A 26,862-nucleotide genomic window follows, 5' to 3' on the forward strand; every position below is an offset into this window, starting at 1 on the left:
AAAAAAAAAAAAAGCCCAACCTAAAAGAACAAAGTGTGACAGAGGCTGGGGGGAGGCACCCGGAGGGCTGAACTACGAGCCTTCACACGCATCCCAGGGTGACACTGCCAGGGTGAGGTCCCATGTCAGCCCTAGAGGAGGAAAAATCCCCAAGAAAAGATGAGCAGCATGAGGGAGAAGCGAGGTTTGAAGCCTCTCTTGCTGCACTCTTTTGCCACAAGATCTCTGCGATGCCCAGCAACAAAGCGGGTCCCCTGGGGTGGCTGCCCCCTGGGTGCTGCCTCTGTGGGAACGAGGCGGGCAGGCACACCACATTTTTACCATTTTTACCTCCTCTGTTCTGATCCTGGAGGAAGAGAAATGTGTCTCTGGCAGTAGTTCCAGTCCAGATGTGAAAAAGGGAGCTGCTAAATGTTTAGTTCCCCAGCCTCCCTCCACAAACACAAAGAAGCAGCAAGACAAGCTGGGGAAGACTCGGAGACAATTCCTGCCTCCCAGGAGGGGATGTGGCCAGGGCTTCCAGTGTCCAGCCGCTGAGCAGAAAGTGCTGACCCCACTGGGGAGCCTCCCAGGCAGGAGGGGATGGGGACAGCCCTGCCTGGCCCAGCGGCTCCCAAAGGGGAAGGCTGCAGCCCAGCACGTGAGCGACTGCCTGGTAAAGGTCCGTGTTCAGCCTGCAGGACAGACAGGGGTGGCTGCCTTTCCCCAAGCCAAGGCGGCAGGGAGGTGACCGGTACCTGGAGCAGACTCCGAGGATGGAAAATGTTCATTCCCCAGCACTGCTGCCCAGGGAAAAACAGCTCCCTTCAAGCCAGCGCTCCAAGCACCCAGCGTGACAAGTGTCCCAGCGCTGCTCCTCATCACAAGTCCGCTTGGCTCAGTCTCTGGTGATGAAGGCCACAGGTATAAATAAACACCCGCTACCTGCTCCTCTGCTGCCACACGCTCATGTGGTTGCTGCTGCCTCCTGCTGCTCCAACTCGTCTTCGTAGTCCGAGACGTAGGACTCCATGCTCTGCTTGGCCAGCAGCTCCCGCCGGGCTTGGAGCCGCTCACAGCGGGGACAGTGGGTGGACTTGAAGCAGGACTTGTGGTAGCAGGCTTTGCACTCTGCAGGGAGAGAGGAAGGGCAGCTGAGAGCTGCGGGCTGGCAGAGGTCAACCCAGGCTGGCTGGCTCTCCACGCCCTCCAGATTTGTCCAAGAGGATGCTGCAGTCCCCTCCCCGCTTCTCCCCAGCACCTCACCTTCACACGTCCTGCACTTGTTGAGCTCAAAGGGGAAGATGATGTCGTCTTCATTCTGGCAGAACTCGCAGATGAAGCCTTTAGCTTGGCACAACTGGAAGAAAAGGTGAGGAAAAAGTGGCTAAATGCTCCTCATCTCCCTGGCAAGCCGGACAGGAGGTAGAGAGGAGGACAGTAGGACGCAGTGTCCTGCCCTGGCCATGTGCAACAGTCCATCCCCAGCATGGAAAAGCAGAATCAACATATGTTAGGGAAGAGAAAGCCAAAATGGGGTAAGAAACATCCCACACCTGCTGGGTAGCAGCTCTGTGTAACAGACAGGAGCAGTTAGCATTTAACCAATTAATTCTGTGGTTGTTCTGCATGTCAAAGGCCTCCCCACTGGCTATTTATGCAGCAATGGGTGCTCCAAAGGGTGCAGAGCTGCACAGGAGGTGGGTGAAGCCTTACCATGCATTTCTCAACGTGCAGGCTGCCTGCCTTCAGCAGTTCTATCAGGCGAGGCACCAGGTCCCCCCTCTTCGTGGCGCTGAGGTCGCTCAGGGAGTAGAGGTGCAAATCCTCCGTCAAGTGGCCGGGCACTGCATCAAAGGAGTCTAGGAGGCTGCAGGGACAGAAAAAATAGAGCTTAGAGCAGAGGGATTGCACAAAGTCCTCTTTCTGCACTGCTTCTGCTTTCTCTCTCCCTCCACTCAGCGCTTCACCAAGTCACCATCTCATTTTGTGGTGGGATCTTGGAAGGAGCCCTCAGCAAACACCTTCCATGCCTGGACTAGGAGACTTTTAGGAAGCAGAGGATGCCAACAAGACCCCGAATCAACCCCAATCGCTGCGGTTGATGCAGTGGGACCTGGTGCACACCACAATCCGCTGGACTTCACCGTCTCCCAAAGCCCCCACTGAGCTCCTCAAGGCTTCAACAGTGCCAGAGGTAAGAGACAGGAACAAGCTCAGAGATTACAGAGATATCAGGACAGATTTTGCAAGCCTCCATTTATCCTCAGTCTGCACAGACTCCCATTAAAAATTATCATGGGACAGACACAGGACGGCAAACAGCTTAGCCTCACATCCCAGGACTCACTCTTTAGCTAGGCGGCAGGTCTTAAACATGTTCTTCATGTGGAAGAGCTGGATTCGCAGCATCTGGAGAGGAAGGCGGGACACAAGAATCAGTAAACAGATCAGAGTCCTTAGCTAAACATGTCTGCCCCGTTTCCTGCACTGGTGCAATGCCTGCTGCTCCTCAGCTGCAGTTTCCCAGGTACTGAGACATTTACACCATGCTAGATAAAGCGAGCACAACCCAGTCAGCACATGCTCCAGGAAATAAAGCACCAAAGCCCAGCTGAACACCACGCAGAAATTCCTTCCCTCTCTATGTTACTGTACAGGAAACAAGATACGAACGGAAACCCGCAGCGCTGAGGTTTTAAGCTTCAAAACCTGAAATATCCGCTTCTCCCCAGCTGCTCCAGCACGTTTTTACAACTGGCAGCCACCCACCCCACTCAAACTCCACACAGAGAGGCACGGGAAGGGTCTTACCCACACTTGGTTGAGAGACTTCACTTTCCTGTACAGGGCAGGATTGATATCCTGCACGTTGAAGAGTGGGTCGCTCCAGATCTTGCTCAGCAGGTCCTTGGAGAAGTTGCTCACGTAGTACTTGCTGAAGTCCCACTTGCGCAGGATGCGGCTGGGGATGACCGTCTGGGCGTTCTCGTGGCAGCACTGGCAGAAATACTTCCCCAGGTACTCACAGTACCGCATCCGCTTGATGTAATCTGGCCCAGCCCAGGGAGACAGGGAGGTCGGATGATGTGCAGGCTCTGCCCAGCCACGTATCAAGACTCCCAACGCTGCTCAACGTTCCCACCAAGCAGGGTGTTCTGCCTGCTGCCACCTCCTTCAGCCCCCAGCTGCTCAACACTGGAGTCTGCAAGCTCCCTATGGACTGCGGAAAAATTTGGGACCGCCCTGTGCCCATCAGTCCCATGTAGCCTAGGCATTCAGGAAGGACTGGAAGGACCTCACGCTGAGCTCTGCCACAACCCACCCACTCTGTCTCCTCCTTCCCACTCGTTCACGGGCTATTCCCTGCTTTCCAGCTACGGGTCAGGGCCCCGGCACTCACCAGGATCAGTGCGGATGCCACAGCCCGCGCAGCGGTAATTCTGCTTGGCCACAGCCACCTTCCTCCTGCCCAGAGACAAAAGACAAAGTGCATGAATCCAGCCCTGCTGGCACCAGAGGGGCACTGTCAGAGCTCTCCGGGGCAGGGACATTCATATTTGTTGCCACCTAAGTGTGGACAACAGCTAAGGAGAGGGGAAAAGCGCCGGTGCACACCAAAAGCAGCATCCACAGGCACCAGCTCCATTGCACAGCACCAGCTAATGTGGATTTACCAGGCTGAGAGCAGAGAAACCCCACCAGCAAAGCAAAAAGGGCAGAAAATCCACCTTGGCATTGCTGGGAAAGGACAGGTACCGGAGAGCCCAAGGCCACAGGGGTGCTTACGTTGGGGCTGGGTGAACGTTGAAGATGATCTGCGGTCGCGGGGGCGCCCACTCCAGGTTTCCGCGCACCCGAATCCTCAGCTTGTAGATATCGGCATGCTCTCCATCATCGGGGGAGATGGGCAAAGAGTCAGGGATGGGCAGGAGCTGGGAGAGGCAAGCAAGAGGGTCAGATCCCCGCCTGGGACCAAAAAGGCAACACACTTGGCTGGCTTGCCAGAAACCTACAGCTGCAGCCCTCTGGAAAACTGCCTGGCACCCAGCGCCCAGCCCTGCTGCTCCTGCTGAACAGAGGGGCTGGAGAAGGGATCCTCAGGGATCCGAGCACTCTGCTACTGCTATTTCCACTTTTTTTTTTTCCCCACACACTTTCACTCTTTCCAGATCTCCAAGCAGCCCAGGAAACTGGACAAGGCTTCTTGTGCTTCCCAAGCAGAGCACATCTCCCAGCTCACCGGGGTGTGATCCTTCAGCCCTTTGGGGCACAGCTCATGGGCAAGCAGAAGAGCCTGGCAGAGAGCTGGCGCAGGGCACAAGATGCTGAACTAGAGCAGCAATGAGCCCAAGTCCCTTAGATCCCCAGGACAGCACACACTGAAGAGCAACCTGCATTTTGGGGAGACCAGACACAGCAGCCTCTGGGAGCAAACCACACGGAGGAGGGCTGAGCACAAGACAGGTAAGGTGCCAGTGTTATTTTCTGCAGACATTAGTAGGAAAAGGCTGAGGCACAGCTGCCCAGGAGGACGTGGCCACAAAATACCCCGTGAGAACATGCTGCAGGTGGCAGAGAAGAAGCCATTTCCACAGCACTGCTGGAGGTGCCTCCTGCTCCTTCAGATCTTCAGCTCTCAGCTCTTCTCTCTGGTGTCTCCAGCAGCTGCCCTGGAGGTTTGTGCCAGCTCTGGCAAACCTCCCTCTTGCTTCCAGAGCCACTCTCAGAGGAGGAGGGGAACTGGTATAAGGTGCTGTCTACACTCAGTCCACCCTCCACGCCGGAGGGGAAGATGTGGAAGGTGTTACCCGGCTGGGCACTGCTGGGTTGAGCAATTAGTGCACGCTACGGCCCACGCATGCTCCCTCCGGGCACACTGTCCACTCCCAACGTACCAGCAGGAGCTTTTTGGAAAGCTGCCTTTTCTTATACCAGCCAGGACGCCTAAAGAACTTTTTTAGAGATCGTCTCAGGCCCTGAAAACCAACAGCAAATAAGCTATCAAGGTGCTCAGCGAGAGCAGCCGGTAAGCAGCCGTGCAGGCAGAGCCCCTACCCCACACAGCTCCCACCCGTAAGCTGCTGCTGGTCCCACATTGCTTCCTCTCTCCTCCTGGCTGCTAGGCAAGGCACTGCACGGCAAGCAGCACAGCCTGGACAAAACCCATCCTTCCTTCCTCACAAAGGGATTGTCAGGGCTAGCAAAGGCCGGAGGCAGTGGGCACAAAGCCAGGGGTTCACGGAGAAGTGATCAAATAATCAGCGACTTGGGATTTCCAGAGAGCAGCGGGAGCTTTGCTTGTCTGCTTCCCCAGTCGCTGTGCTTAGGTGCTTCCTTGCTCCTGTCCTGGCATCCCCACGTGCCTTGGTGGAGCCACCCTGGCCGTTCTGGTACCTTCCTGTACACACACACACCCTTACCTTCTGCGGAGCGTCGTGCTCGGGGACGAGCCATTCCAGTTCGGAGGCAGCCGGCAGCTGCATGCCCTCAAACTGCTTCAGCAAGCCCATGGCGACGGCTTCTGCCGAGTTCGAGTTGCTGAAGGAGTGGGATCTGCTCAACAAAAGGAGTTAATGCCAGGGATCTCGGAGCTGTGCCCTCTTCACATACCCCCATCCTCTGATCCCATTCTCAACTCAAGCTGAAAATGCTCCCTCAAACACTGGTACCTTATTTCTGCACCTCTACACAGGCTTGAAGTTGATATATGTGATTTATTTGTGTCTTTGCAGCTGCCCCCAAGCAAAGCTGGCTAATGGCACACCAAAATGAGGCTTGATGTGAAATGGGCAGCACCACATAGTCTAAGAGGCTGTCCTGGCCGGTCTGGATGCTTCAGGTCCTCTCCCCAGCCTCCAGCTACCAGCAGGTACGGGGATCCCTGCAGACACCAGTACACGAGGTATCCACCTCGTGCCCACACAGCATGTGAACGACCCTCATCATCCCAGGGGCTGCTTCTCAAATTCAAGACTAGGACCCAGCTGTGCCCCATGGCTAAGTAAATACAGGGAGGGAGGGAGAAGACGTCTGCTCCAGCACAAAACAGCAGCTGATGCACTTGGAAGAGCAGAGCTGGATGGGAAGGGGAATTGGGTACCGAGAGGTCTCACTGCAACTCGAATACGTACATGGACTCTGAGGAGAGAAAGGATTTCCTGCTGGAGTCTGGATTCCTCTTGATGTCTGCATCTGAAGCACAAACAAACACGGTGAAGCAGACTGGGCAGAGCTGGAGGCTGCACTCACTCCAAACCAAAGCTACACGTTAAAACTCATCAAGCTGTTTAAAAGCACATAAACTACAGCATCAACTGCTACCGGTAACACGGAGCAGCAAGGAGAGGTGCAGCCTAATCCGTCACCTGGTGGCATTACAAGGCCAGGACGTGGTGGAACGATGCAAAAACACAGTCGGCCGGGGATTTGGGGTGTGACAAGCGGTTGCTGGTGCAAGTCACACACCAAGTCCTAGCGGTTACGTGGCCTGAAACGTTGTGCACACACAGCTGGAGCTAGGAGGGCACGACAGCGGGGTTAGCTAGAAGGTTTAGTAGCTCTCCAAGCAGTACAGGTGCTGCAGGGCGTTAGCAGTGGGATGCAGAACCCTCCTCTCTACTTAACCACAACCTGTAAGGCGTAACTGTGGCCACGACACAGCTTGTCAGCTGCTGCAGCACAGGGGATGGCAGCCCTGCCTCCACAGACAGGTCAGTATCTGTGCAGAGAGCAGGTCCAGCTCCTTCCAGCAGCTCCCCAGCAGCCCTGGGCTGCCCCATGTCCCTCCTCGGTGCCAGTCTGGGTACCACAGCAGTACCCAAGAGCTACCTTCCCCACTCATCTCTTCCTTTCACTCCAGCAGGTTCCTCTGCTAAACCCTGACGCAGAATTCATCTGGATGGCAGAAGGTCGCTCTGCTCTTGCACCCTGAGCAGGTCGGCGACACGGACCCACGCTGAGCTTGTCTGCTCCTGGCCACGCTCACCCTGCAGGGGGACAGCCAGTACCACCAGCTGTCAGCTCCCCGACAAAGAGCGGGGCTGCCCTGGCAGGACGGGGAGCGAGGATTCCCAAAGGATTAGGGCAGTGCTCTGCAGGAGCCAAGGACCCTGCCTTCGAGTGATCCTGGCTTCAGAGGAGGAAAGACGTGCTAAGAGGCCACAGCAAGCCTTCACGGCCCTTCCACTAAATTTACAGGCTTGGGCTAGCAGAGGTCAGCTTGGACAGGCAGCACTATGTTCAACATCCATTGCTAGAAACCAACATGAAAGCATCCTAATACTAAGGAACCCACGTATCCACACCATGCGAGCAGACTTCTAGAGCAGAAAAGAGGGAATTCAGGCAAACGTAGCCTCCTGACCACGTACAACACCGGACAGACAGATCTACCATGCTCTGGTACCTTCGGCTCAGCACAGGAAGGCTTTGCATGGTCCTAGGCTACGACAAGCTCAAGCGAACAATGGGGCACACAAAACATAGGGCCAAGCATTACAGGGAGATCTTGGGCAGAGCCCAGTTCAGGCACTGGCATCACCTCGGGGATGGCAGAGGGAGCCAGATTTGTCCCTAAGCTCCCTCAGGGGATAGAGCTGGGATCCTGGCACCACTCCTTCCCCAGCCCTAACTGCAGACACTCCCCAGAGACCTCCAGTTACTTGCCCTAAACGCCTCTGCTGCCAACACTTTCTCCTCGTGGGACAGTCCCCAGGATGCTGGAGAACAGCACCCAAACCCAGGGAAGTCACCGCAGCCCCCAGGGGCCAGCTTCAGGCCAGGAGGAGCCACCCTGCACTACACCCACGGGCGCTGTAAGCTCTGGGTGCAGCAGAGCTGCCAGGAAGCTCTGAGCATCAGCACCTCTGGCAGTGCTGGTGCCAAACGCCTGAGAGCAGAGAGCAGCAGCAGGTAAGCAAGACCTGGCTGCACGTGATCCCAGCGTTCGGGGCCTCCAATGTGAATAAAACGCCCATCAAGCAGGATAACTCTCCCCCAAGGCACCAACAGCTTCAGAGTGCTTTGGTCCCGTCCTAGCTCTGCCTCCTGGCCACAAGCTGACAGCAGGGTCATTTTGAGAGCGAGGTTTCTTCCTTCCTGGCTCCCTCCCTGTCTCACACGTCTCACCTGCAGCAGGCAGGGAGCTGCAGGGCAGCTCCATCCCAAGCCGTAACGCTGGAGAGGGACAGGATTTCTGGGATGGAGACCTGGTCCCACAGCGTAGGGGGCTGTGCTCTCACCCAGCCCAGCAGCTACAAAGCTGTGCCTGTGCCTTCATCTTGAGCCACAGCCCAGGCAAGACAAGCTTTCGCCACAGCAGGCACGTTGTGTGCATACAAACCACTGCAAGGCAAAACACCCTGCAGGATGGTGCTGTGGCAGAGCTCCTCTGCTTCCTCTCTGCTCCCCCACAAAGCATCACCCTTCCATGCCTTTCCTTGCTGACACTTGGACGCTGCTGTGTCACGGTTCCCAAAGCAGGCAGATCACAAGGATCTGGTTCACACTCACAGAGCAGCACGGGAGAACAGCTGAAATACCCTCACTAGTGGCTTGAGCCGGGGTCTGGAAGTAAATTTTGGTGATTTTGTGCCTGGTCTGAAGCTGACCTGCTGATGCAGCATGAACTCAACACCTCGGGAGCCTGTACAGAGATCGAGGCCTCTGCACTCCCTGTAATACCCCGAGGGGACACACCGAGGAGTGTGCACGTGCGAGGCACACACATGCACACACCTTGCACACACACGCACACGTGCCGCAAGGGAGCACTGCGGGGTACTACCTGAGAACAAGGAAGCCATTGACACTGAGAGGCCGTTCTTGGACATTTGAATCAGGTTAGATCCATCGTTACCATCTGTATAACACGGTGATGACAAAACAGTTCACTTCAGTGCTTTGGCCAGGCCAAAGGGAAAGGGCATAACACAAGAGCAGCACTTGCAGGAGAGAAACCCAGAACTGAACTCACACACCCCTCCGTGGACTTCAAAACTGAGCCCAAAACCTAGCCCTCGGGAACTGAAATGTTTTGTTGTCAGCAGAGACATGAAGATTGAGAAGTTCACAGCTGGAGACTGGATTGCTCCATCGTCTCTCATCGCACCTCTAAAGTCAGCGTGATGGAGGTTCTGCTGAGAAATGAGTCACCTACCCCAGAGGTGGAACAAGGTTTTGAACAAAAGGGATGCCCAGGAGCCCAGGCAGGTCTCCTGCATGCAATAAGCTCAGCTGGCCCAGCTGCCAGGGCCAGAGACCACAGCTAGGGCCAGGATGTGACCAGCAGTCGGCTGCTCCCACCCAAAAGACAAGTGGGCAAAAGTATGGCTCCTTCTCCTGGGTAGGAGAGCAGGGCAGCAGCTCTCCCATCTCTCTAGCTCTGACAGCTGCTCTGGCAAGTGAAACGGAAACCAAGTACCAGCTAGAGGCTCTGAATGCGAAAGGATTACAGAGGATTTTGAAAGAAAGTCATGCCACCACATGAGGGAAACTCATGCTCAGCATTCAGCCGTTTGTCTGGGAAAAGCCATCCTGAAGGCCAGAGGGACATGCTCCTCTTGGTGTGACCGACCTCAACGCAATCACGCCCAGGAGAAGCCTGGCTCCACGCGAGAAGCTACCGCAGCCGTTCCCTCTCACCTTGTATCTCGTACTCCTCCACGTCCTCCGCAGAGCCAGAATCCGACAGGCGCATGGAGCCGCGGGAGCTGAACTGGGACTCGCTGTCTGTCGCCACAAGGCCTGGGAGGCAAAGAAAAGGCAACACGGCCAGGCCATCAGTGGAAGTGGTCTGCATGGGTCACTGACAGCCAAGGGAGATCTCGATAGCCAGATGCGGCATCCTCGACAGACATCAAGGATGGAAAATGGGCTATGGGCTCAAAACGAAATCACATTCCTTACACAAATCTCTGCAGCACCCTCCTAGCAACGTGATTGTTTCCCATAAAAAGTCAGGATGCTGCAAGAACAGGCAACGGACAGAAAACCCACATCCCACCCGCTGATGAGCCCAAAAAACATCACCCACTGTCTGAGCCCATCTCCTGGCAGGCAGGGAACAGGTGCTTGGTACGGATCTGCTGGCGCCTAATGCGAATCTTCTGTTTAAGCTCCTGGATCTCCTTGTCGCTGTCTTCCTCCTCCTCCTCCAGCTGCCGGCTCATCATGTTGCATTTCATCAGCTCGATGGCAGCGATCAGCGACTCTGAGATGCTGAAGTGGGCATTCTCCTGTGAGGCAAAAGCAAAAGCATTCGAGGCTGTACCACAGGGAAATTAGGAAGCCTTGGCAAAATGTGGTTCCTTACCTGTGAAAGGAAAGAGTTTAATGTTTATGGAAGCTGGCAGAAAGACCTCATGTCCTCCTGGCCCTATGAAACCTTACCGTCCTGTAATGACCTAGAAATTAAAGTCTTCTTGGGCACCAGAATACTTACAAAACACAAGGGGAATCCTACAAAGAGATGTGCAACACATCCACTCTTGGGGAGTCAGCACATGTCCCTGAGGAGCCCCAGCATGTTGCAGAGCTACTGCGTGTATGCTGGATGGGCAGATCCTGGTGGCCAGACAACGACGTACAACTCACCATGGAAGTTCTGTGCACAGCTCTACAGCAGGAAATACTACGGGATTCTCTGTGCCACAGAGGGAAGTAGCACTGAACCTGCACCAAAATCCTTTCTCCTCAGCACACAGGCTGCCTCACCTTCTCCAGGTCTGCACAGCTGCCAAAGTCCTGCTCAGAGAGGTAGCTGATGAGGGACTGCCCTTCCGAGGGTCTTCTGAACATCCCTTCCCCCGAGCTCAGGTACTGGCCAGAGTCTAGAAGAGCAAGAGACAAACATATGAGGGAAGGACCTGGAGATCCACTGCTCAAAGCACTGGGTAACAGCCCACACTCTGCACCAACACACTGGCGAGCCCACGTGGCCAGCAGCTGGTCTGTCCCACCCTACAGATAGATCGGATCTCTGCTTGGTCCTAATGGATAACAGCGACCAACATGGGGCCATTAAGATGACAAGACAAAACGTGACAGCAGGCATCCTAAAATCGCCCAGCCCTCCTGAACATCCCACCCTAAACATGAAGGAGCAGATCACTGAGAGCCCTGAAGCCTCTTGGCTCTTCTGGCTGCCACCAGATGCTCTCGTACTTCACTGGGGCTCTCCCATGGGTGGTACCACACCCATGCCAAAAGTGCCCTGCAGTGCATGACCAGGAGCAAACGTCCTGACTCGGGCTCGCTGTACTCACCATACTCCATGTAGAGGGAGCTGGGTGTGCTCAGCTCGCTGCTCTGGGTGGAACCAGACACTGTCCCTCTGCCTCTGCCCGTGTCACCGTGGGACTCTGCAGGGAAAGACAACACCAGGCACACATCAGGATCCCGGAGGAGCCCCGACCAGATCTCGGTGTGAAATGGAAGGAGCTCAACATCACGTGGGTGGACACAAATGGATGGGAAAAAACAAGGGAAATCCTCTGCTTGGCTAGCCTGCTCTGTGCCATGCCTGAGGCCAAGCCCAGGAGGGGACAAAACTAGAGGGGCATTCCAGGCAGGAGAGGAGGAAGGGGAAAGGAGAGAAGCTTGTGAGAGCCATGGATCATTGAGTCCTGAGCCTTCCTCTTTATCCCCTAGCAGATCCAGAGAACGCCACAGCCTCCAGCAAGTGCCTCTGCCAGCCCCTTCGTCCCCCTGGAGCATCTCCAAGAGTTACCCCACAGGGCTGGGCCATGAGACAAGGGGACCCCGAGCAACCAAGGGATCAGTGGGGCTCACAGCCCTGAAAGGCAACCTGGGCAAAGGTGGAAGGAGGCGTCTGAAGGACACGCTCTCATTCGGCTAGGAAAAGCCAGGGCTCCTTGCAGACAACCCCAAAGTCAGGAGTGCTCAAGGTGACCGGCCCGTGCGTGCACTGCAGGGCCACCCGCTGCCAGGCAGAGCTGGTGGGGACCGCCAGGAACTGGCCTCATCGGGGACAAACAACCAGCAGTGCTCCCTGGAGAGCAACAGCCCCAGAGAGCAGCTGACCTGTTAACTGGAGGACTGCAGGAAGGCAAAAAACACTTCAGCTGGAGCTAAATAGCACCCGGCACCCTCTGCTGGAGCGAGAGCTGGAGCAGGGCACGTCTACCACCTCCAGAAAGGAGCCTTGCCAGCCACAGACATCTCAGCGCCTTGAGCTAGGGAACCCAGTGCCACCACTGATCAATAGATGTAAAACAGCCCGTTTTTTAGAGCTGCTACTCTGTCTCTGCCCAGTGCGGAGTAGCACCTGTGAGTCCCAGCTCCCGGTGCACACAGGGCTAGCTGGGATGCAGCTGAACTCAGCCAGCATCAAACCACCCTGTTCTGCAGCCCTGTTCCACGAAAAATACGGTGTTCAAACCCACACCTTCCTAGCTACCAGCCCTCAGTCGCTGGTTCCCAGAGCAGTAAGGGGTGGAGGAGAGGGCAGGGAAGCGGGTCAGGGACAACCCTTCCAAACACCATGCAGGAGAGCTGGGTGCCAGCCGTGGCCTGGTGTACTGCTGCCAAAAAACAAGCTGGGATCTTCAGTCAGGTCGCATGCACAAACCTGAGGCACCCCTCAAAGCACCACCTGGCAGTCAGGGAACACAGAATTTTTTGTCGTTTTCTAAATGGACATTAATGGGTTGATGGAAATCCTGAATGTAATGCAATGATCACTAATGAAGGGCTCATTCTGGCTCCCAAACCTGCCACTGGGTCTTCTATTATAATGGTGATATCCCTGAGGCCTCCTGGACAGACAGAGGAGGAAGAGGGCAGCAGTAAGGGAGAGAAAACAGAGACAGACTGGTTACTACTGAGCAAGGACCCGTGTTTCTCCCACGAAGGCAGCACAGCAGGACAGACTCTCAGACTGGCTGTCCCTTCACACCCCACTCCTCCCACCATGCGTTCGCCCATCCAAGGAGGGCCCAGCAGGTTACCAGCACTGTGACAAGAAGCACAGACCTCAGCCCAACGCCCTGCCATGGCCCAGGTGGACAAGGCCAGAGGGAAAAAGCAGGACAGATAACAACTCGGCATCACTGGTGTTTTCTAACCCTCCAGTGAAGGCCACCACCAAAACCAGACTGGTCCTGGGCATTCTGGGCCACAAGACGTCAGCCCATTGCTCCACCGTGGAGCAGGAAAAGGCAAAAAATCAAATTTCCAAACTGCTTGCTCACTGCTCCCCTCGCTCAGCTGACACACGGAGTCCAAGGGGCAGCCAGCATCCCAACACTGGTGACTCCCACCCGGCCGTGGTCCCACATCTCTGCCCACACCCCAAAACCACCCCGTGCGCCCCGAAAAGCAGCCCCATTACCGTGCAATTTCCCCGAGGCCACGTTGGTGTCAGAGTGCGAGCGCACGTGGCTCTTCTTGAGGATGCCCTGCGGGGCTGACGACTGCCCCTCCGAGAAGCTGGACCGGCGCAACAGGCCCAGGCCCCAGCTCCCACCTCCGCTCGCCCCCTGCTCCCCCAGGGAGGAGACCGAGTCCAGCTTCTGGGAGCTGCTGGAGGAGAAGAGGTTGGAGCTGCTGCTCTTGCTGCTGCTGGTGCTGGCGCTGCTGCAGGCCCGGCCCCGGCGCCCCGAGTTGCCGATGGCCAGGTACTCGGGCCCATCGTTGGGGTCGCTCTGAGCATCGTCCTGGCTCCCCGTCCAGGTGTCCTCGCTCTGGCTGGTGGTGCTGGAGCTCATCTCGCTGGCCGGAGAGAAAGGGTCTTTGGGTGAGGGGATGCGGGAGCTGGGCTGCTCCAGGGAGGTCCTGTCCTCGCTGAAGGAGGAGGAGCGGGTGGCCGGGCAGTGTTCCTGGGGCTGGCTGGTGCTGGAGCAGACGGAGGAGCTCGCTGGTCTCCTGTCTGAAGGGAGACAGGAAGGGGGCATCACACACACACCCCCTGGCACAAACACACCACCCTATGGCACTAAGCACGTGGCTTCAAACAGGCATGCCCACCCACCCTGGGCAAAGGCAAGGGATCTCCACGCCAACACAGGCAGATTTCTCACACAATGAATCTAACATAAAGCACGAAGAAGGCAAACCATTGTCCCAGCCGCAGCTTCACTGCAGCTCTGCTTGGACCCGCGTTTTGGCATCTGAGATGATTCAGCCCGAAGCGTGTGCTCTACAGACAGACACCGAGTGAGCAAGGGGCTCAAGTGGGCTTCCAGCCCCCCCCCGGTTACCTGGCAGGCCAGACGAGGCTGGATGGGGCAGGCTGGAGAAGGACCCGCAGTGGCGCTGCTGCGTGCAGCCTGCAGACGGGGCGTACGGGGACCCGGGGAGGGCAGTCAGGCTCTGGCTCTTTGTCACTGGAGAAGGACCTTCACCCCTCCTGGTGAGCTGAAAAGAGGTGGCATCATGAATAAATCAGCACTTACGGGGCTACGTGTCGAAGGAGCAGCGACTGGACGTGCAGCGCCTGCACAAGCACCTGCCCTGGGGCAGCCGGGTCTGCAGGGTGGGAGAAACACCCCGCAGCAAAGGGAAGCAGCTCTTTATTCACAGCTAAACAAAAAGCCCCCTGAAAATTACCAGGCTCTCAGCAAGATGATCCAGGCAGCCCAGAGCCCCAGGCAAGCGGCTCTGGTGTCCTTCAGCGTCACAGTCACGTGCATCTCTTGTCCCGGCAGAGGGACCTGACGCGCACAGGGAGGGCAGTGACGTGCCGGCCAGCTGAAAGAACACAGCCCCCATTTAACGAAGTGTCATTAATTATCCTCCCTCTGGGGAGCTCTCTGCAAAGAAAGCAGCCGCTGCTCCCCTCCTCTGGGGAGAGGGCAGCCGGCATGGGGCTGCACGGGGTCGGTGGCATCTCCTCTGAGGACGGCTGGCTCTGAAGCCTGGGACTTTCAGGACTTTAGAGGTATTTTAAAGGAACTGGTGCCTGCTATCAGGGCCTCAGATTCTCAGTGCCATCCAGAAGCAAGGTGCCTCACTACAGATATCTCCCCCCTACCCCAATCCCCTCTCCTTTTGCTGTTTCCAAGTCCAGGCCCTTGTCCAACAGCTCTCTGAATGAGACATTGTACGAGCAGCCACAGCCGGACAGCATTTAGGGAGGGCCAGATGCAAAAGCCGGGGGCCTCAGCTCACCATGGACGTGTCGATCTGAGCCAGCAGCCTGGGGTTGTTCTGCTCGACAGCCTCCAGGCACTGCAGCATGGCCGTGACGTGGGCGTCACTGAGCAGGAAGGCAGTGTCTGCGGGGAGAGAACTGCTGTCAGGGGGCTCTCTCCTTACCACCCCCAGCACCAGGGCAGCAGGAGGAGCAGGATGCTCTTCTTGCAGCAGAGAGGCAAAGCCTGAGCCCTCACGGAGGGGTTTGCTGCCTGCACTTCATCCTGTAGGACAACCACAGCCAGCCCACTACTCTAAAACGCAGAATTAAAGAAATATCCTGACCCAGATCAATATATGTAATCTTTGTCCTTGCTGCTGATTTTTACTTTTTGACAAAATTTCAAGTTTTCACAAAAATGCTTAACATCTGTGAAGCTGCACAAAGGGCTTCATTTTTCACCTACTAAGTAGTAGAAACACAGCTGCGTTTCCACAAAACAAGCTCTGACCTCTGATGATTAGAAAGCTTCCAGGGGAGAAAAAAGCCCAGAGTATTTTTGAAACAGATTCAAAACTGACTTTCTATGCCCATTTTGTTTCTTTCTAATGAAAACGCATTTCTCCAAGGCTTCTAGTGCAAGCCTGGACACAGGATTAAGACCAGACCGATTCACTACTTCCAGCAGAAACCTTTGAGCGCATGCAAAAAAGCTGCTGCAAGAGAAAGAAGATGAGGATGTCCAGCATGTTCACACAGGCTCAAGCTCTCGCTTGGGCAGCAGGGAGGGCCCAGACACAGGCAGGACCAAGCGTGCTCCAGACAAGCTTGCTGCAGAAAGCCTGAGCTCAGCTCTTCTACATGCATCCGGGCTGTGCTTGCAGCATGGACACAGCACACAAGTCACCCGCTTTGCCCGACAGCACAGATTGCCCAGAAGCAAACCACCTTTCCTGCTGTCCCCTTCACTCACACGGGATATTTTCACGGGCAGATGAAAAAGGCCCGTTTTTATTTACCTGCGTAGAATTTCCTTATGTACTGCCTGTTCCCCAGGAGAGGTCTGAGCTGCGCCGAGAGGCAGTGGAACTGCAGGCTGTGCTGCAGCCACAGCTTGGCGATAGCTTGGTCGCTGCGGCCGTCTGGGCCGGGCTGGCCGTTCTCGTGCAGGCTGATGAACTGGAAACAAACGCCAGGCACAAGTTAAGGCGAGAAGAGGAGCAGGGATCGTTCCTCCTCACAGCTTTGGCCCCTGAGAGCAGCAGCTTTCCAGCGCCAGGCACTGCCTGCGGGAACACGGTCACGTCCTAGCAGCTTCCCAGCTACCAACCCAGGGAGCACAGGGAGACAGAAGCACTGGCGAGGAACAACACTTCAAAGGTCAGCCAGCAGGAGCGACCAAAGTCCTCCCGACAGCCACCAGCAATATGAATTTCAACGGCATGTTCTCCCACCCCTGACCTGGAGGGACCCCACACTCCCAAACCTAATTGCTTTCCCGCGGTGACGGTCATGTTCTCGCTGACACATTAACTGACGTGTCCATCCTCACTGCCCCACAGCAGACCCTGCTCACACGTCTGAGCCTGCGTTGAAGGGCAGCACGGTGTCCATCAGGGCACAGGGCAGCCACGGGCTGAGAGCATCCCCGTGTGTCAGCAGGCAGCACAAGCCAGGCATGGAAAAACCAAATGAATGGTCAGGGCTGAGACACAACCCAGAAATGAGACAGCCAAAGCCTCTGGAGATTTGTACCAACGCATCAATCGCTCTTGTATGCACAGAAGCACTGCCTGTGCCGGTTCCCTTGGTGACGCCAGTGGTACCCAACCAAAAGGAGCTGGAGACTGGCCCGTGAGAAATAAGGACCCGATTGTCTCAGCCTAAATCACGCCGCGTTCCCGGGATGTGTCTTGCACACAACCACGTGGCTGCTTCGTCCCTTTTTCACCCGCAGCAGGCCAAGGCAAGGCGATCCCAGCAGGGAGGCCCGCAGCCCCGCTGCTCTCTCCCCACCCGCTGGGTACACAGAGGCACCCCCCAGGACTCACCTTCTCCAGGTGATGAGCAGAGCTGGGACTCAGCCGGCGAATGTCTTTGACGAACTGCCAGTAATCCTTCTGCCTGCAGCACACCTGCCCAGGAGAGGCTCGGTTAGGGCCCACCACACCAGTCCCACCACAAGGCCAAGTGGTGCAGCAGGCTCGGACTGGGGAAGCCGGACACCAGGCACCCCCAGAGCTGCCACAGGACTGTGCAGGCACTGACAGGGGACGGGTGATAAACTCCTTCCCAGCAAACACAAAATAAAAGAATCTGTCAGCTAGGAGAGGGCATTCAACCTAGAACATGATAGGATGGATCCTACAGCCTGTTCCTATCAGCCTCCTGCTTAGAGGTTTGGGGATGGGGAGCTGTTGTGACCACAGAGCCCTCCAGCTTTGCTTGAACGCTTTGTAAATGCACAGCAGGAGCACGCACAGCACGGTGTCAGCCCCAGTTAAGGACAACATTTCCCATTAACCCCATGCTATCACCAGTGGACAGCCCCCAGCCCTAGCAAGATGGGCCTGGAGCTAGAAAACGATAGGAAGAGCAAAGTTGCTTTGCAGAAGGGGACAAAGAATCAGTGAGAAGGTCTAGCCTAGTTTTATAGACATAAAATTGGGAAAGGGATCAAGTCACAAAACACTGAGTTGATGTACACAAGCTGTCTAGTGCACAGTCTACTCCCACAGTGGCCTCCCCATTGCGTTCACCCACAAGCAAGAAGACAGCAGGTCCCCTCTGCTGCTTCTCCTCCAGCAGGTAATATCCCAGCCCACAGGTCTTAAGACCGGGAAGGGACATGGCATTGAAAGTTTCTCTCCACCTCAGTGTAAGAAGGACACTAAAGGCCACCGGCAGCTCACCAGCGGACCAGGGAGCAGAGCCAGCACCACCACCCAGGCAGCAGTGGGCACAAGGGCAGGAGAAGGGTGACCTCGGGTGCTAGCTGCACCTATAGCAAAGCATGTCCAGTGCCTCAGCCCTCTGCCCGTATCCTCCTGGTCACTCTGTGCATCACCATGTCACGTACACACCCCCTGCTGCCTATGGCGGTCTGCCCAGGTCAGAGCTGGCCGAGCTCGCGTGTCACTGGTCACCTCCTACCTGGCAGCTCAGTCCCACAAAAAGGGCCAGGCTTCAGCGAGGGGATGCAGTGGGCAACAAGAAACACATCCCAGCAAAACCTGCAACAACCAGGGTCCTGTAACACCAGCCACCGACAAGGACACCGGCATGGCTGAGCACCACGGGTAAGAAACTCGAAGCAGCGTGCTCTGGCACTGTGTTTCCATCAGCAACTTGCTGTTTGCCTTGACTTTATTCAGACTCCGAGTTATTTTTTGTTTCTTATTCTTCCAGTTAAAGAGGAACTGCATAAAAGCTGCTGTTTTCCTCATTGCTTTATCGGGTGTAAACGCAGCCCCAGAATGTCTCTCTTCACAAAAATGCTAGGTTTTTTCCTCCATCTCTACTTCCTCTTTCACAAGTGTCAGACAAATTGGTTCTGTTTTGTGGCTTATTTGTTTGAGGGGGTTGTTTTATTATTATTTTTTTAAGACTAGAGCACTAACACAGAAATTTTAGCCCTTTATATTCAATAGGGGTTTTCTGGACAAATTAACAAAATTCACTCAATAGTTTAAAAACCTCTTATCCTAGTTCTCTTAACATGTACATATGTTTTTTTTTTTATTTTTATTTTTTACTCCTAGTCATAGAAAAAAGCTGATACAAAAAATAAACAAAAGGAAGTTTCTCTGGAATAAATATGAGAAAACTCCAGCGAGGAAGCTGTATTTGCATGGGCCTGCCTTTGCAGCTATTATATTCGGAGTGGTGTCACACACACACAAAACTGAAGGACCATTTCTAATTGAGAACTGCCTTTGTGTGTAGCATGACGAAATGTACTGTGCTGTCCTACTTTGCAGGTGTCTTTCCTCAAGCTGTGGCATGAACGGTTACCAATACACAGATGAGTGGAAATCATTTAAATTTCACTTCCTGAAGTCTATTAATAGCACGTCTATCAGAAATGAGCACTGTATTCCCCACATATGAAGGGTAACTTCTCTCTTTGCTCTAGTCCCAAAGGAGGTCACGGGCCCACACAGCTGGGGACTAATGGCCCAGAGCTCCTAAATGCAGGGAGCGAAATCCCAGCCCTGTTTTGGGACGATCTGCCAGCTCCTGGAGGTTTATCAGCTCGGATGCAGCACTGCCTGAATCAGTGGTAGCAGAGCCCCAGCTGCACAAACCTTCCCTGGGCTTCTCTGCACCTCTGTAGTTGCAGAGCTGGCTGGTAGGAAGCCTGCCCGAGGCATGGCCTGCAGGCTTGCTGTAACTCTCCCTTGTGAAATAACAGCAGCAGTAATTGCAAGCTGAAGGGGAGATCTTCAGGTGTCTGCACACAACCAGTGTCCAGAAAGGGAAAGAGAAAGTCTTCCTGGCAGTCGGGGAGGGCTGGATGAGCCTGGAAGGAGGCCCCATTGACACGGAGCGCAGCTGCGGCTGCCAGCCCCTATCACTAACACAGCTCACCAGAAACAGGCAAGATACAAGGCTCCTCTTGCCAGACCTCACTGGGGAGTTGTCCAAGCGCACACGGCTGGAGGCTGACTCATGGCAAATTCAGCTTTATCGCTTCGCTACAGGCTGCAGCGGGGCGAAAGAGAGGCCTCTCCTCACGGAGGGCACGGATGCTTAATAAAACCGTGTCAGAAGTGCACAAGATGGAAAGAACAGAGGCACAGGGCTCTCTGACAGCCACAGTGCTCGTGATACAAGCCGTGAGTGCCACCAAAGCTGCAGCAGGAGGACAGCAAGGCTGGCAGGACAGACACCTACCTTGTCGTGGATGAGCCCGTGGTAAAGGATGCTGTGCATGTCCCTGCAGAGCCGCTCCAAGCCACCATACTTGGACCAGACGTTGGGGTTGCTGGTGGACACCAACCCTTCCACGGTGGTCTTCAGGTTGCCCAGCAGCTTCCAGTGCTCCTTCCTGCAGAGGAACACAGCGGGTTGCCTACCGAGCAACAGATATATGGCAAGAGGAGCTTCAGAGCAAGACGCGCTCCCCACACGGAGACTCTGGTCAGACCGAAACTTTTGGTAGTCCAGAAAGCAGCTTCAGGACTTCACACCTCTCTGTGGTCTAGCCCTGTGGTCTCCAACACACGGTTTGTGGACAAGAGGCCCTACAGTAATGATGTACATATGACTAGCAGCCACCACTGATACAGCCTCCGGAGGCAGCACCGACGGGTACCACAGCTTGCCTGTGCAAAAGCAGTTTTGGGGAAGGAAATTTTGGATGGTGGACGTCTGGCCTTCCCCATTCAAGCTTTTTGACGGTGATGCCAGCTGCCAAAAAGATGTCTTCAGACAGGAGCCGCCCTCTCAGAAGCAACAGGAATGTTGCAAGGCATGCAATAGGAATGTTGCAAGGTATATTTGGGTGTGCAACTGTCAAAAAAAAAAATGTGCCTCTGCAGGATTTTAACAAAAGCATTGGAGATAACAGCCTGGAATGAAAGTTTAACCTTTACACCGCAAGAACAAGCCCCAGTGTTTCAGCTGTTAATCCCTCTCCCTGCCCAAAATAAACCAGATTGCCAAAGTAAACAAAAAAAAAAAAAAAGGAAAACCTGCTTTCGTTTTCATCCTTGTGGGATAAAGTATGGGCCGCACGCTTCTCACGGTGCAGAAAAGGACACGAACAAGCCATATAATCCTGTTCCTTGAAAACAAGCTCTTCTCGCCAAGATTCTCCTTTTGAGACTGGTTTGTTATTGCAAAACTGATGAAGTGAGCAAGCCTGATACCTCCACCACTGCCCAGGGCAGAGGAAGCCAGGGCTGCGAGCCATCCATCTGAATTGAGGGGCTTTTTTGAGCCGCCACCAGACACGAGAGCTCCAGCAGCTCCTCCCCGAAGTATTTCTGACACTCAGAGTTGGGAAATGCAAGTGAAAGCTCAGCCACGCCGCCCAGCTTCCAAGTCCGTGAGTCAGGAAAACTCCCTCCTCGCTATTTTGTGCCATAAAAAGCTCGCAGTGCGCACAGCGACGGGGGGCAGCGCACGCTGCAGGCTGAGCAGTGCTCCCCCAGAGGCAGGAAAATCGGGATCCAGCAAACAGGAAGCACAGCTCCTCCGCCACAAATTCATCTTCAAACAAAACAGCCCAAAAACGCGAAAGCAGTGCCGCTGTCGCTGAGCTCAGAGGCATGCAGGAAACAATCGGCACCAGCGAAGCACCTCCACGGAGATGATTCAGAAGCTGCCAAAAGTGAATTAAATCTCTGAATCAACACAGAGACTCCCAAGGGACGGGGCTTGTTGATCCAAATGATTCAAAAGCCTTTCGCAGGACCTTACCCACACCCAAACCGCAGACGATTCTGGGCTGGAGCGCGCTGCCTGCTGAAAAGCTGGCGGTGACACAAGCCCAGGGAAATTCAGACCCACACACCTGGCTGCAGGTGTAGGGCAGGGAGGCACGGCACAGCTGACCACAGCCACTTTTGACTGGACTTTTGGGTTAACCCTTAATTAGTGGCAGGATTTGCTCCCCTCTCATTGACAGAGCCTGGGCTGCCCGGAGGGGTGGAAAACTGCCGGCTGCCAGCTGCCCTCCAGTTCCCTGTTTCTGCAGATGTTCAGGGCGCTACTAAGAAATCTGCTTCTTTCTCACCAAATAAAGAAAACGCTTCTCTAGTTCTAAAAAAAAAAAAAAGCCTAGCACGCCCTGACACGGGGTGAAGACGATTCAAATCATATCATGAAAATACCCCTGCTCACAGGAAGGGCAAAGGGAGCAACACACCCAAGGGAGGTCACAGTACGCGAGCAGACTTTCCCCTGTAAGAGCCATACGTGCTGCTCCTTCCGTGCCCTACCATGGGTGCTTCCCCCCTCCACACCAGCTGGGTGCGTTTGCACAGCTCCTTGCTGCATCCTGCTGCAGCTCCCGGCTTCCCAAGCTTTTGGGGAGAAAGAAGAGGTGGCAGGAGGAGGTTTGCTCTGCTCGATGCCTGACCCACAAGCTGCTTTTTTGGGGTTTCGCTCACGGGAGCTCAGCCCCGTGCAGGCAGGGATGTTCTCTGATGCACTGTGATTGACGTTACCCGGGTGAGAATCTGGACGTGCTCCAGCTTCAGCGGAGACACGCAGAAAACAGCAGCTCGAGCTCGCTGGGAGCAGCAGCATTTCCTCAGGGAAACCATGGCCTGGGTGCGGCTGCACTACGTGGGGTTAGAGTCTGGAGGGTTACAGCATACGGCTCCACGCAGGGACACAGACAACGCTGGGGACACGATTTGGGGCCTTGGTCATTACGTGAGAGGAGCCCGTGCAGTACCAGCGAGACCCCAGGCACGTCTCGCTCCCTCCTCAGGTGCCCTCTGATTCAGCCAATTTAACCTCCAGCCCCACAAACCCGTCTGGGATTTATGTCCAGTCAGCCTCCTCACCTTGCCAATACCGACTCTGTTCCAGACGCAGACACCCCAACCTGTGGGCAGGAGCTGTTCGAAATATGATTGAAACTTTTGCATTGGAGTAATAAAAGACCGAACGCAGCTTGGAGCTGGGAATCGCTCGGTGCCAGCGTTGACAGAAAGGAGGGGGAAATTCTGCGGGGAATTCTGCTTGTTCTCCCAAGGCTTTCTCAGCCCTTCCACGCTAGCAAGAGTAGGAACAACCTCTGGGCCAAATCGGCAGAGGTGACTCAGAACAGACGCAGGGAACCATGCTGCTGAGTCAGGTGAACTTCATTGAAAAAAATAAAAATTAAAAAAAAAAACACAGAGGTAACCAATATCCAAGAAAATGGAGCTCATCTTCCTTACGAACAGCACGTGCCGTATGCCTTCCCATGCTCTCACTGCCCCAGCACTGTTCTCTACCTGGAGGTTTGATCCTTCTTAGCACGCTAAAGAGATCGGGCTGAGGATACCGAGGTCATTCAGGGGGAACCACAGAGGGACTTCTGCCACATCCCCGGGGACGCTCCTGCTCTGGCTGCTCCTCCTGCGGATTTCAAGGTGCCGGCGCCGTGCTGCTGCGCACAGGCAGCTCTGAATCCATCGCAGGCAGCTCTGAATCCACCCGTCCACGGGTTTCCTAGACAACGAGCAGCAAATTTCCTTGTGCTTTGCTGCCTGCTCCCCCACCAGGCTTGACACTTCTGGGAAAGGGGAATTAAAAGAAGCGCAGGCTTCGTGCAGTTCACGGGGAGCAGCTCACAAGCCAAATGAAGCCCCACAGCTCCTTCAGCCCAGCGGCTCAGCCCCACAGAGCCTGGGCAGGCTGGCTGGAAACCCACGTGCAGGGCTGCTTGCAGCAGGACTGGACGCTTGCAGTTCCTAAAACGGGGGCACAGCCACAAAAAGGTCCCCCAGAGAACGCAGCCCCCACCTGCAGCTCCCCACGGCGCTGACAGGGCCCCAGGGGAGCACACGGGCTGCACAGGCATTTTCAGCCTCTCCCCTGCTCTTGAGGAGGCCAGGAGGCTGCCAAAGCAGGCACCAGAGCCCCGTTTTCCTCTCCTGCCCTTGCAAAAGGAAAGAGACCAGCGAAGTAACTTTTGCTTCTGCATTTCCCAAGATCCATGTCCGGTCCAGCAGCCCCATCCCCTTGCTGTCAGTCGCGGCCCCAATCTGGAGTGAGACGGCACCTCGCTGGGAAGCAGGGTGCTGCAGCGTTGGTAAAAAGGACAAGGCAAAGCTCTCCAGTGCCAAAATCCTCCCCGGTGCCAAATCAGACAGCCAGGAGGACAGACAGACACCTCCACGTGCAGCAGAGGGGACGGTGCCCTCTTCTTCCCCCTGGTTAATGTGGCACCACGTCGGCCCTACCCATCACGCAGCGATGTGGTCTGGCAGAACAGGGCCTGCGCTTATAAAGGCAGGAAAACAGGCAAAGATGATTCTGGAAAAATAAACGAAGGCAGGCAATTCCATCTGTCTTTCTGAATGCACTGGGTTTGAAACCTCAGCTCAGAGAAGAATGGCTCGAACCACGCGAGGCATGGCAGCCCAAACCTGCACCGTGGTTTTAGAAGCACCGGTCCCGTTTTCGCAGCTGGCACCGTGAGCAGCCAGCCAGCAGCAGCTCGCTGAGCCTGTCAGATAAGGAATGCCTCTCTTGGATCAGGTTTCAGCCGTTCCCTCCTCCCCGGCCCCTCTCCATCCGACGTCCATTCTGCCTTTCGGGACAGCACTGCAAAACGGGAGCCCCAAACCCAGACCCGCGAACACCTGAAGCAGCACTTACCACCGAAACGCCTGCAGGGAACGAGCCGCGTTACCTGCTGAAATGCAAACCAGCAAAACCCAGCCTACAGCACAAGCCCGGATCACACCGACCGAGCTGCCGCAGCGCTGCCGCTGTCACCTGCCAGGCTCGGGGAGCGGGAGCTGCCAGCCACGTGCAGCCACCAGGCCTGGCGGCCAGAGGCAGCGAGGAGCTGGGGATTTGGGGTAAATATCCAAAGCGGGTGACGCAGCCGACTGCCAGGAGGGCGCTGGGACACAGCCCGAACCCCAAACCCAGCCAGATGTGGAGGCACCACAGGGGGACTTCCTCACCGGGTGGTTCCTCACCGAGCACCGGCAGCACAGGGCTGGGCAGCCTCCACTATGGCAGGTGACAGGGACGGGGACATCAGGCACTCATGGCACATGTCCCTGCACCACTGCCACGCAGCCCTGTCGCCCATGGGTGCTCGGCATGGCCAGGCAGCACGCCCACAGACACGCACCCCTGCTGTCTCCTGCGGTGCTGCGACCACGCAGCATGTCCCTATGTGTCCCTAGCATGTCCCCACGGGTCCCTATGTGTCCTCAGCATGTCCCCATGGGTCTCCATATGACCCCATGGGTCCCTATGTGTCCTCAGCACGTCTCCATAGGTCCCCATGTGTTCCCAGCATGTCCCCACGGGTCTCCATGTGTCTCCAGCATGTCCCCATGTGTCCCTAGCATGTCCCCACGGGTCCCTATGTGTCCCCAGCATGTCACCAGCATGTCCCCACGGCTCACCATGTGTCACCAGTGTATCCCCATGTGTCCCCAAGCATCCCCAGCCTGTCCCCAGCCTGTCCCCAGCCCGTCCCCAGCTGCCACCCACCTGCAGCCCCATCCCCGGCTATCCCTTACCCGACCCCTCCCCGTTGTCCCCAAAAACCTGCTCCCTCTCCCCTTCTCCCACCCCTTTACCCCAGCACCCCCGGGATGCTGCCCCCCCACCCCCCCACCCTCCCCCTCCGGTTCCACCTCCCACCGGTGCCGCGCCTCCCGCGTGCACGCGCACCCCCCCCACCTCCCCTATCCCCATCCCCGCTGCCCTCTCCGCGCGCCCCCGCAGCGCGCGCGCGCGCCCCCGCGCCCCCCACCTGCTCTCCGCGCGCCCCCCGCGGGGCTCGACCTCCATCCCGGGCGCGCGCGCGCGCCCCACCGCCGCCGCCGCCGCCGCCGCCACCGCCCCGCCGCCGTCACGTGGGGGCGAGCGGCCGCCCCGCCCACCTCGCCGCGGGAACTACAACTCCCGGCGCACCCCGCGCGCCTAAGGGACTACAGGTCCCGGCGTGCACCGCGCGTAAAGGGGTCGGTGTGCTGGGGCTGCCCTAAAGGGGGGGGGGGTGGAAAGGGGGCTGAGGGGTTACACGGGATTTTCGCTAAAATATAGTGAAATTGAAGTTGAAAAGGGGAAAGCTGCTGCTGCTGGCGTCAGGCTGAGAGTAGCCAAGGGTGAATTGGCAAGGGAGGCGAGAATTAAGTGTCTCAGGACATAGTGGTGCCTCAGCAAGTAGTGCTTTGCATAGAGGAAACTCCATGTAGCTGTGCTGCCCACTGGTGCTTCATATGTAAAAACACCACTGGAAACATTTCTGAGACTACTGTGAGGCTTATCGCACTGCCACTCCAAAAGCGATACCAAAATATTTCTCAGAAGGCACTTAAACAGGAGAGCGGGACTCCCCACGCATCCCAGTAATTAGGTACAATTACGGAACAGCTCCCAGCAGGATTGCCAGCCAGGCAGAAATTTCCTTGCCAGAGCCTACCTCGTTGATCACACAGGTTGAAAACACTGTATATAGGGGATTGGCATCTGATAATGGCTAGCACAGTGTAACAATTAACTTTCACTGTATAAGTATCGGAGAAAGACTATTGTAAGATCACTGTTAGTCATCACACCAGGTTAAATGGAGCGTACAGATGAAGCTTACAATTCTAATATAGCTCTTAAATAGGGAATTATAAGATTCTTCTAGCTCCACAAGTCAGAAATAGCCTAGAAATGATGTTGAGCCCAGTGGAAAAGGTGTTAAATGTGTAAATATAATTAAATAAAGAAAACATTCTTCAGGCACACCAATCTGTTGATTTACTTAGCTCTATTACAAAGTGAACAAACATAACTAACTCAAAGGCCTGGAGAGATGGAAAATGGTTGGGAGACTAAAAAAGAGACAAAAAATAATAATGATAAAAAAAAAATCTGAGGACAGAAAAAAATTGTTCTTACAGTTAAATTATAAAGTCTTTACAATTGTGAATGCCATATGGAACCATTGTCATTCATCCAGATGCTGTCACAATCCTGAGAGGTAGGCAGAAAACCAAGAGCTGATTTTTGTTTGCTTGCCTCTATCATCCCTGGGCTATTTTAGCCATTTTGAACACAGTAAAATTACTTTTTGTGATCATAACCTTTGCTTGGTTTTATGT

General features: G+C 55.5%; 1 protein-coding gene across 5 annotated transcripts; it reads right to left on the reverse strand.

The window, feature by feature from the left end:
- Positions 1–935: 935 nt before the first annotated feature.
- Positions 936–25,597, reverse strand: RUBCN (rubicon autophagy regulator). Of its 5 annotated transcripts, none has more exons than XM_082767144.1 (22): positions 25,521–25,597; positions 19,973–20,126; positions 17,128–17,211; positions 16,096–16,255; positions 15,112–15,218; positions 14,551–14,691; positions 14,202–14,358; positions 13,334–13,870; positions 11,247–11,342; positions 10,696–10,811; positions 10,016–10,217; positions 9,625–9,726; positions 8,768–8,842; positions 6,114–6,174; positions 5,403–5,535; positions 3,769–3,914; positions 3,383–3,447; positions 2,794–3,032; positions 2,330–2,391; positions 1,696–1,849; positions 1,246–1,339; positions 936–1,110 (listed from the first exon to the last, which is right to left on the reverse strand). In XM_082767144.1, exons 1-22 carry the CDS (start codon positions 25,556–25,558, stop codon positions 947–949), a joined length of 3,087 nt encoding a protein of 1,028 aa, XP_082623270.1. In that variant the 5' UTR covers positions 25,559–25,597; the 3' UTR covers positions 936–946. The 5 variants fall into 5 exon arrangements, with proteins under 5 accessions (XP_082623270.1, XP_082623271.1, XP_082623268.1 ...); XM_082767145.1 differs by having other exon boundaries at positions 25,553–25,570; XM_082767142.1 differs by lacking the exon at positions 25,521–25,597 and adding an exon at positions 20,773–21,129.
- Positions 25,598–26,862: the final 1,265 nt, after the last annotated feature.

The sequence above is a fragment of the Aythya marila genome (assembly GCF_965140915.1).
Source record: "Aythya marila genome assembly, chromosome: 9".
Taxonomy (NCBI): Eukaryota; Metazoa; Chordata; class Aves; order Anseriformes; family Anatidae; genus Aythya; species Aythya marila.

What these genes read in the sequence shown, in the direction of transcription:
- RUBCN (XM_082767142.1), bottom strand. Translation starts at nt 20,993, where the DNA reads ATGGCTCGCAGCCCTGGCTTCCTCTGCCCTGGGCAGTGGTGGAGGTAT. An exon ending in CTCAGATCGACACGTCCATG is followed by an intron (nt 14,692 to 15,111) that starts GTGAGCTGAGGC and finishes GTGTTCTTTCAG; the next exon opens with CTGGCCGGCACGTCACTGCC. An exon ending in CAAGTGCAGGACGTGTGAAG is followed by an intron (nt 1,111 to 1,245) that starts GTGAGGTGCTGG and finishes CTCTCCCTGCAG; the next exon opens with AGTGCAAAGCCTGCTACCAC.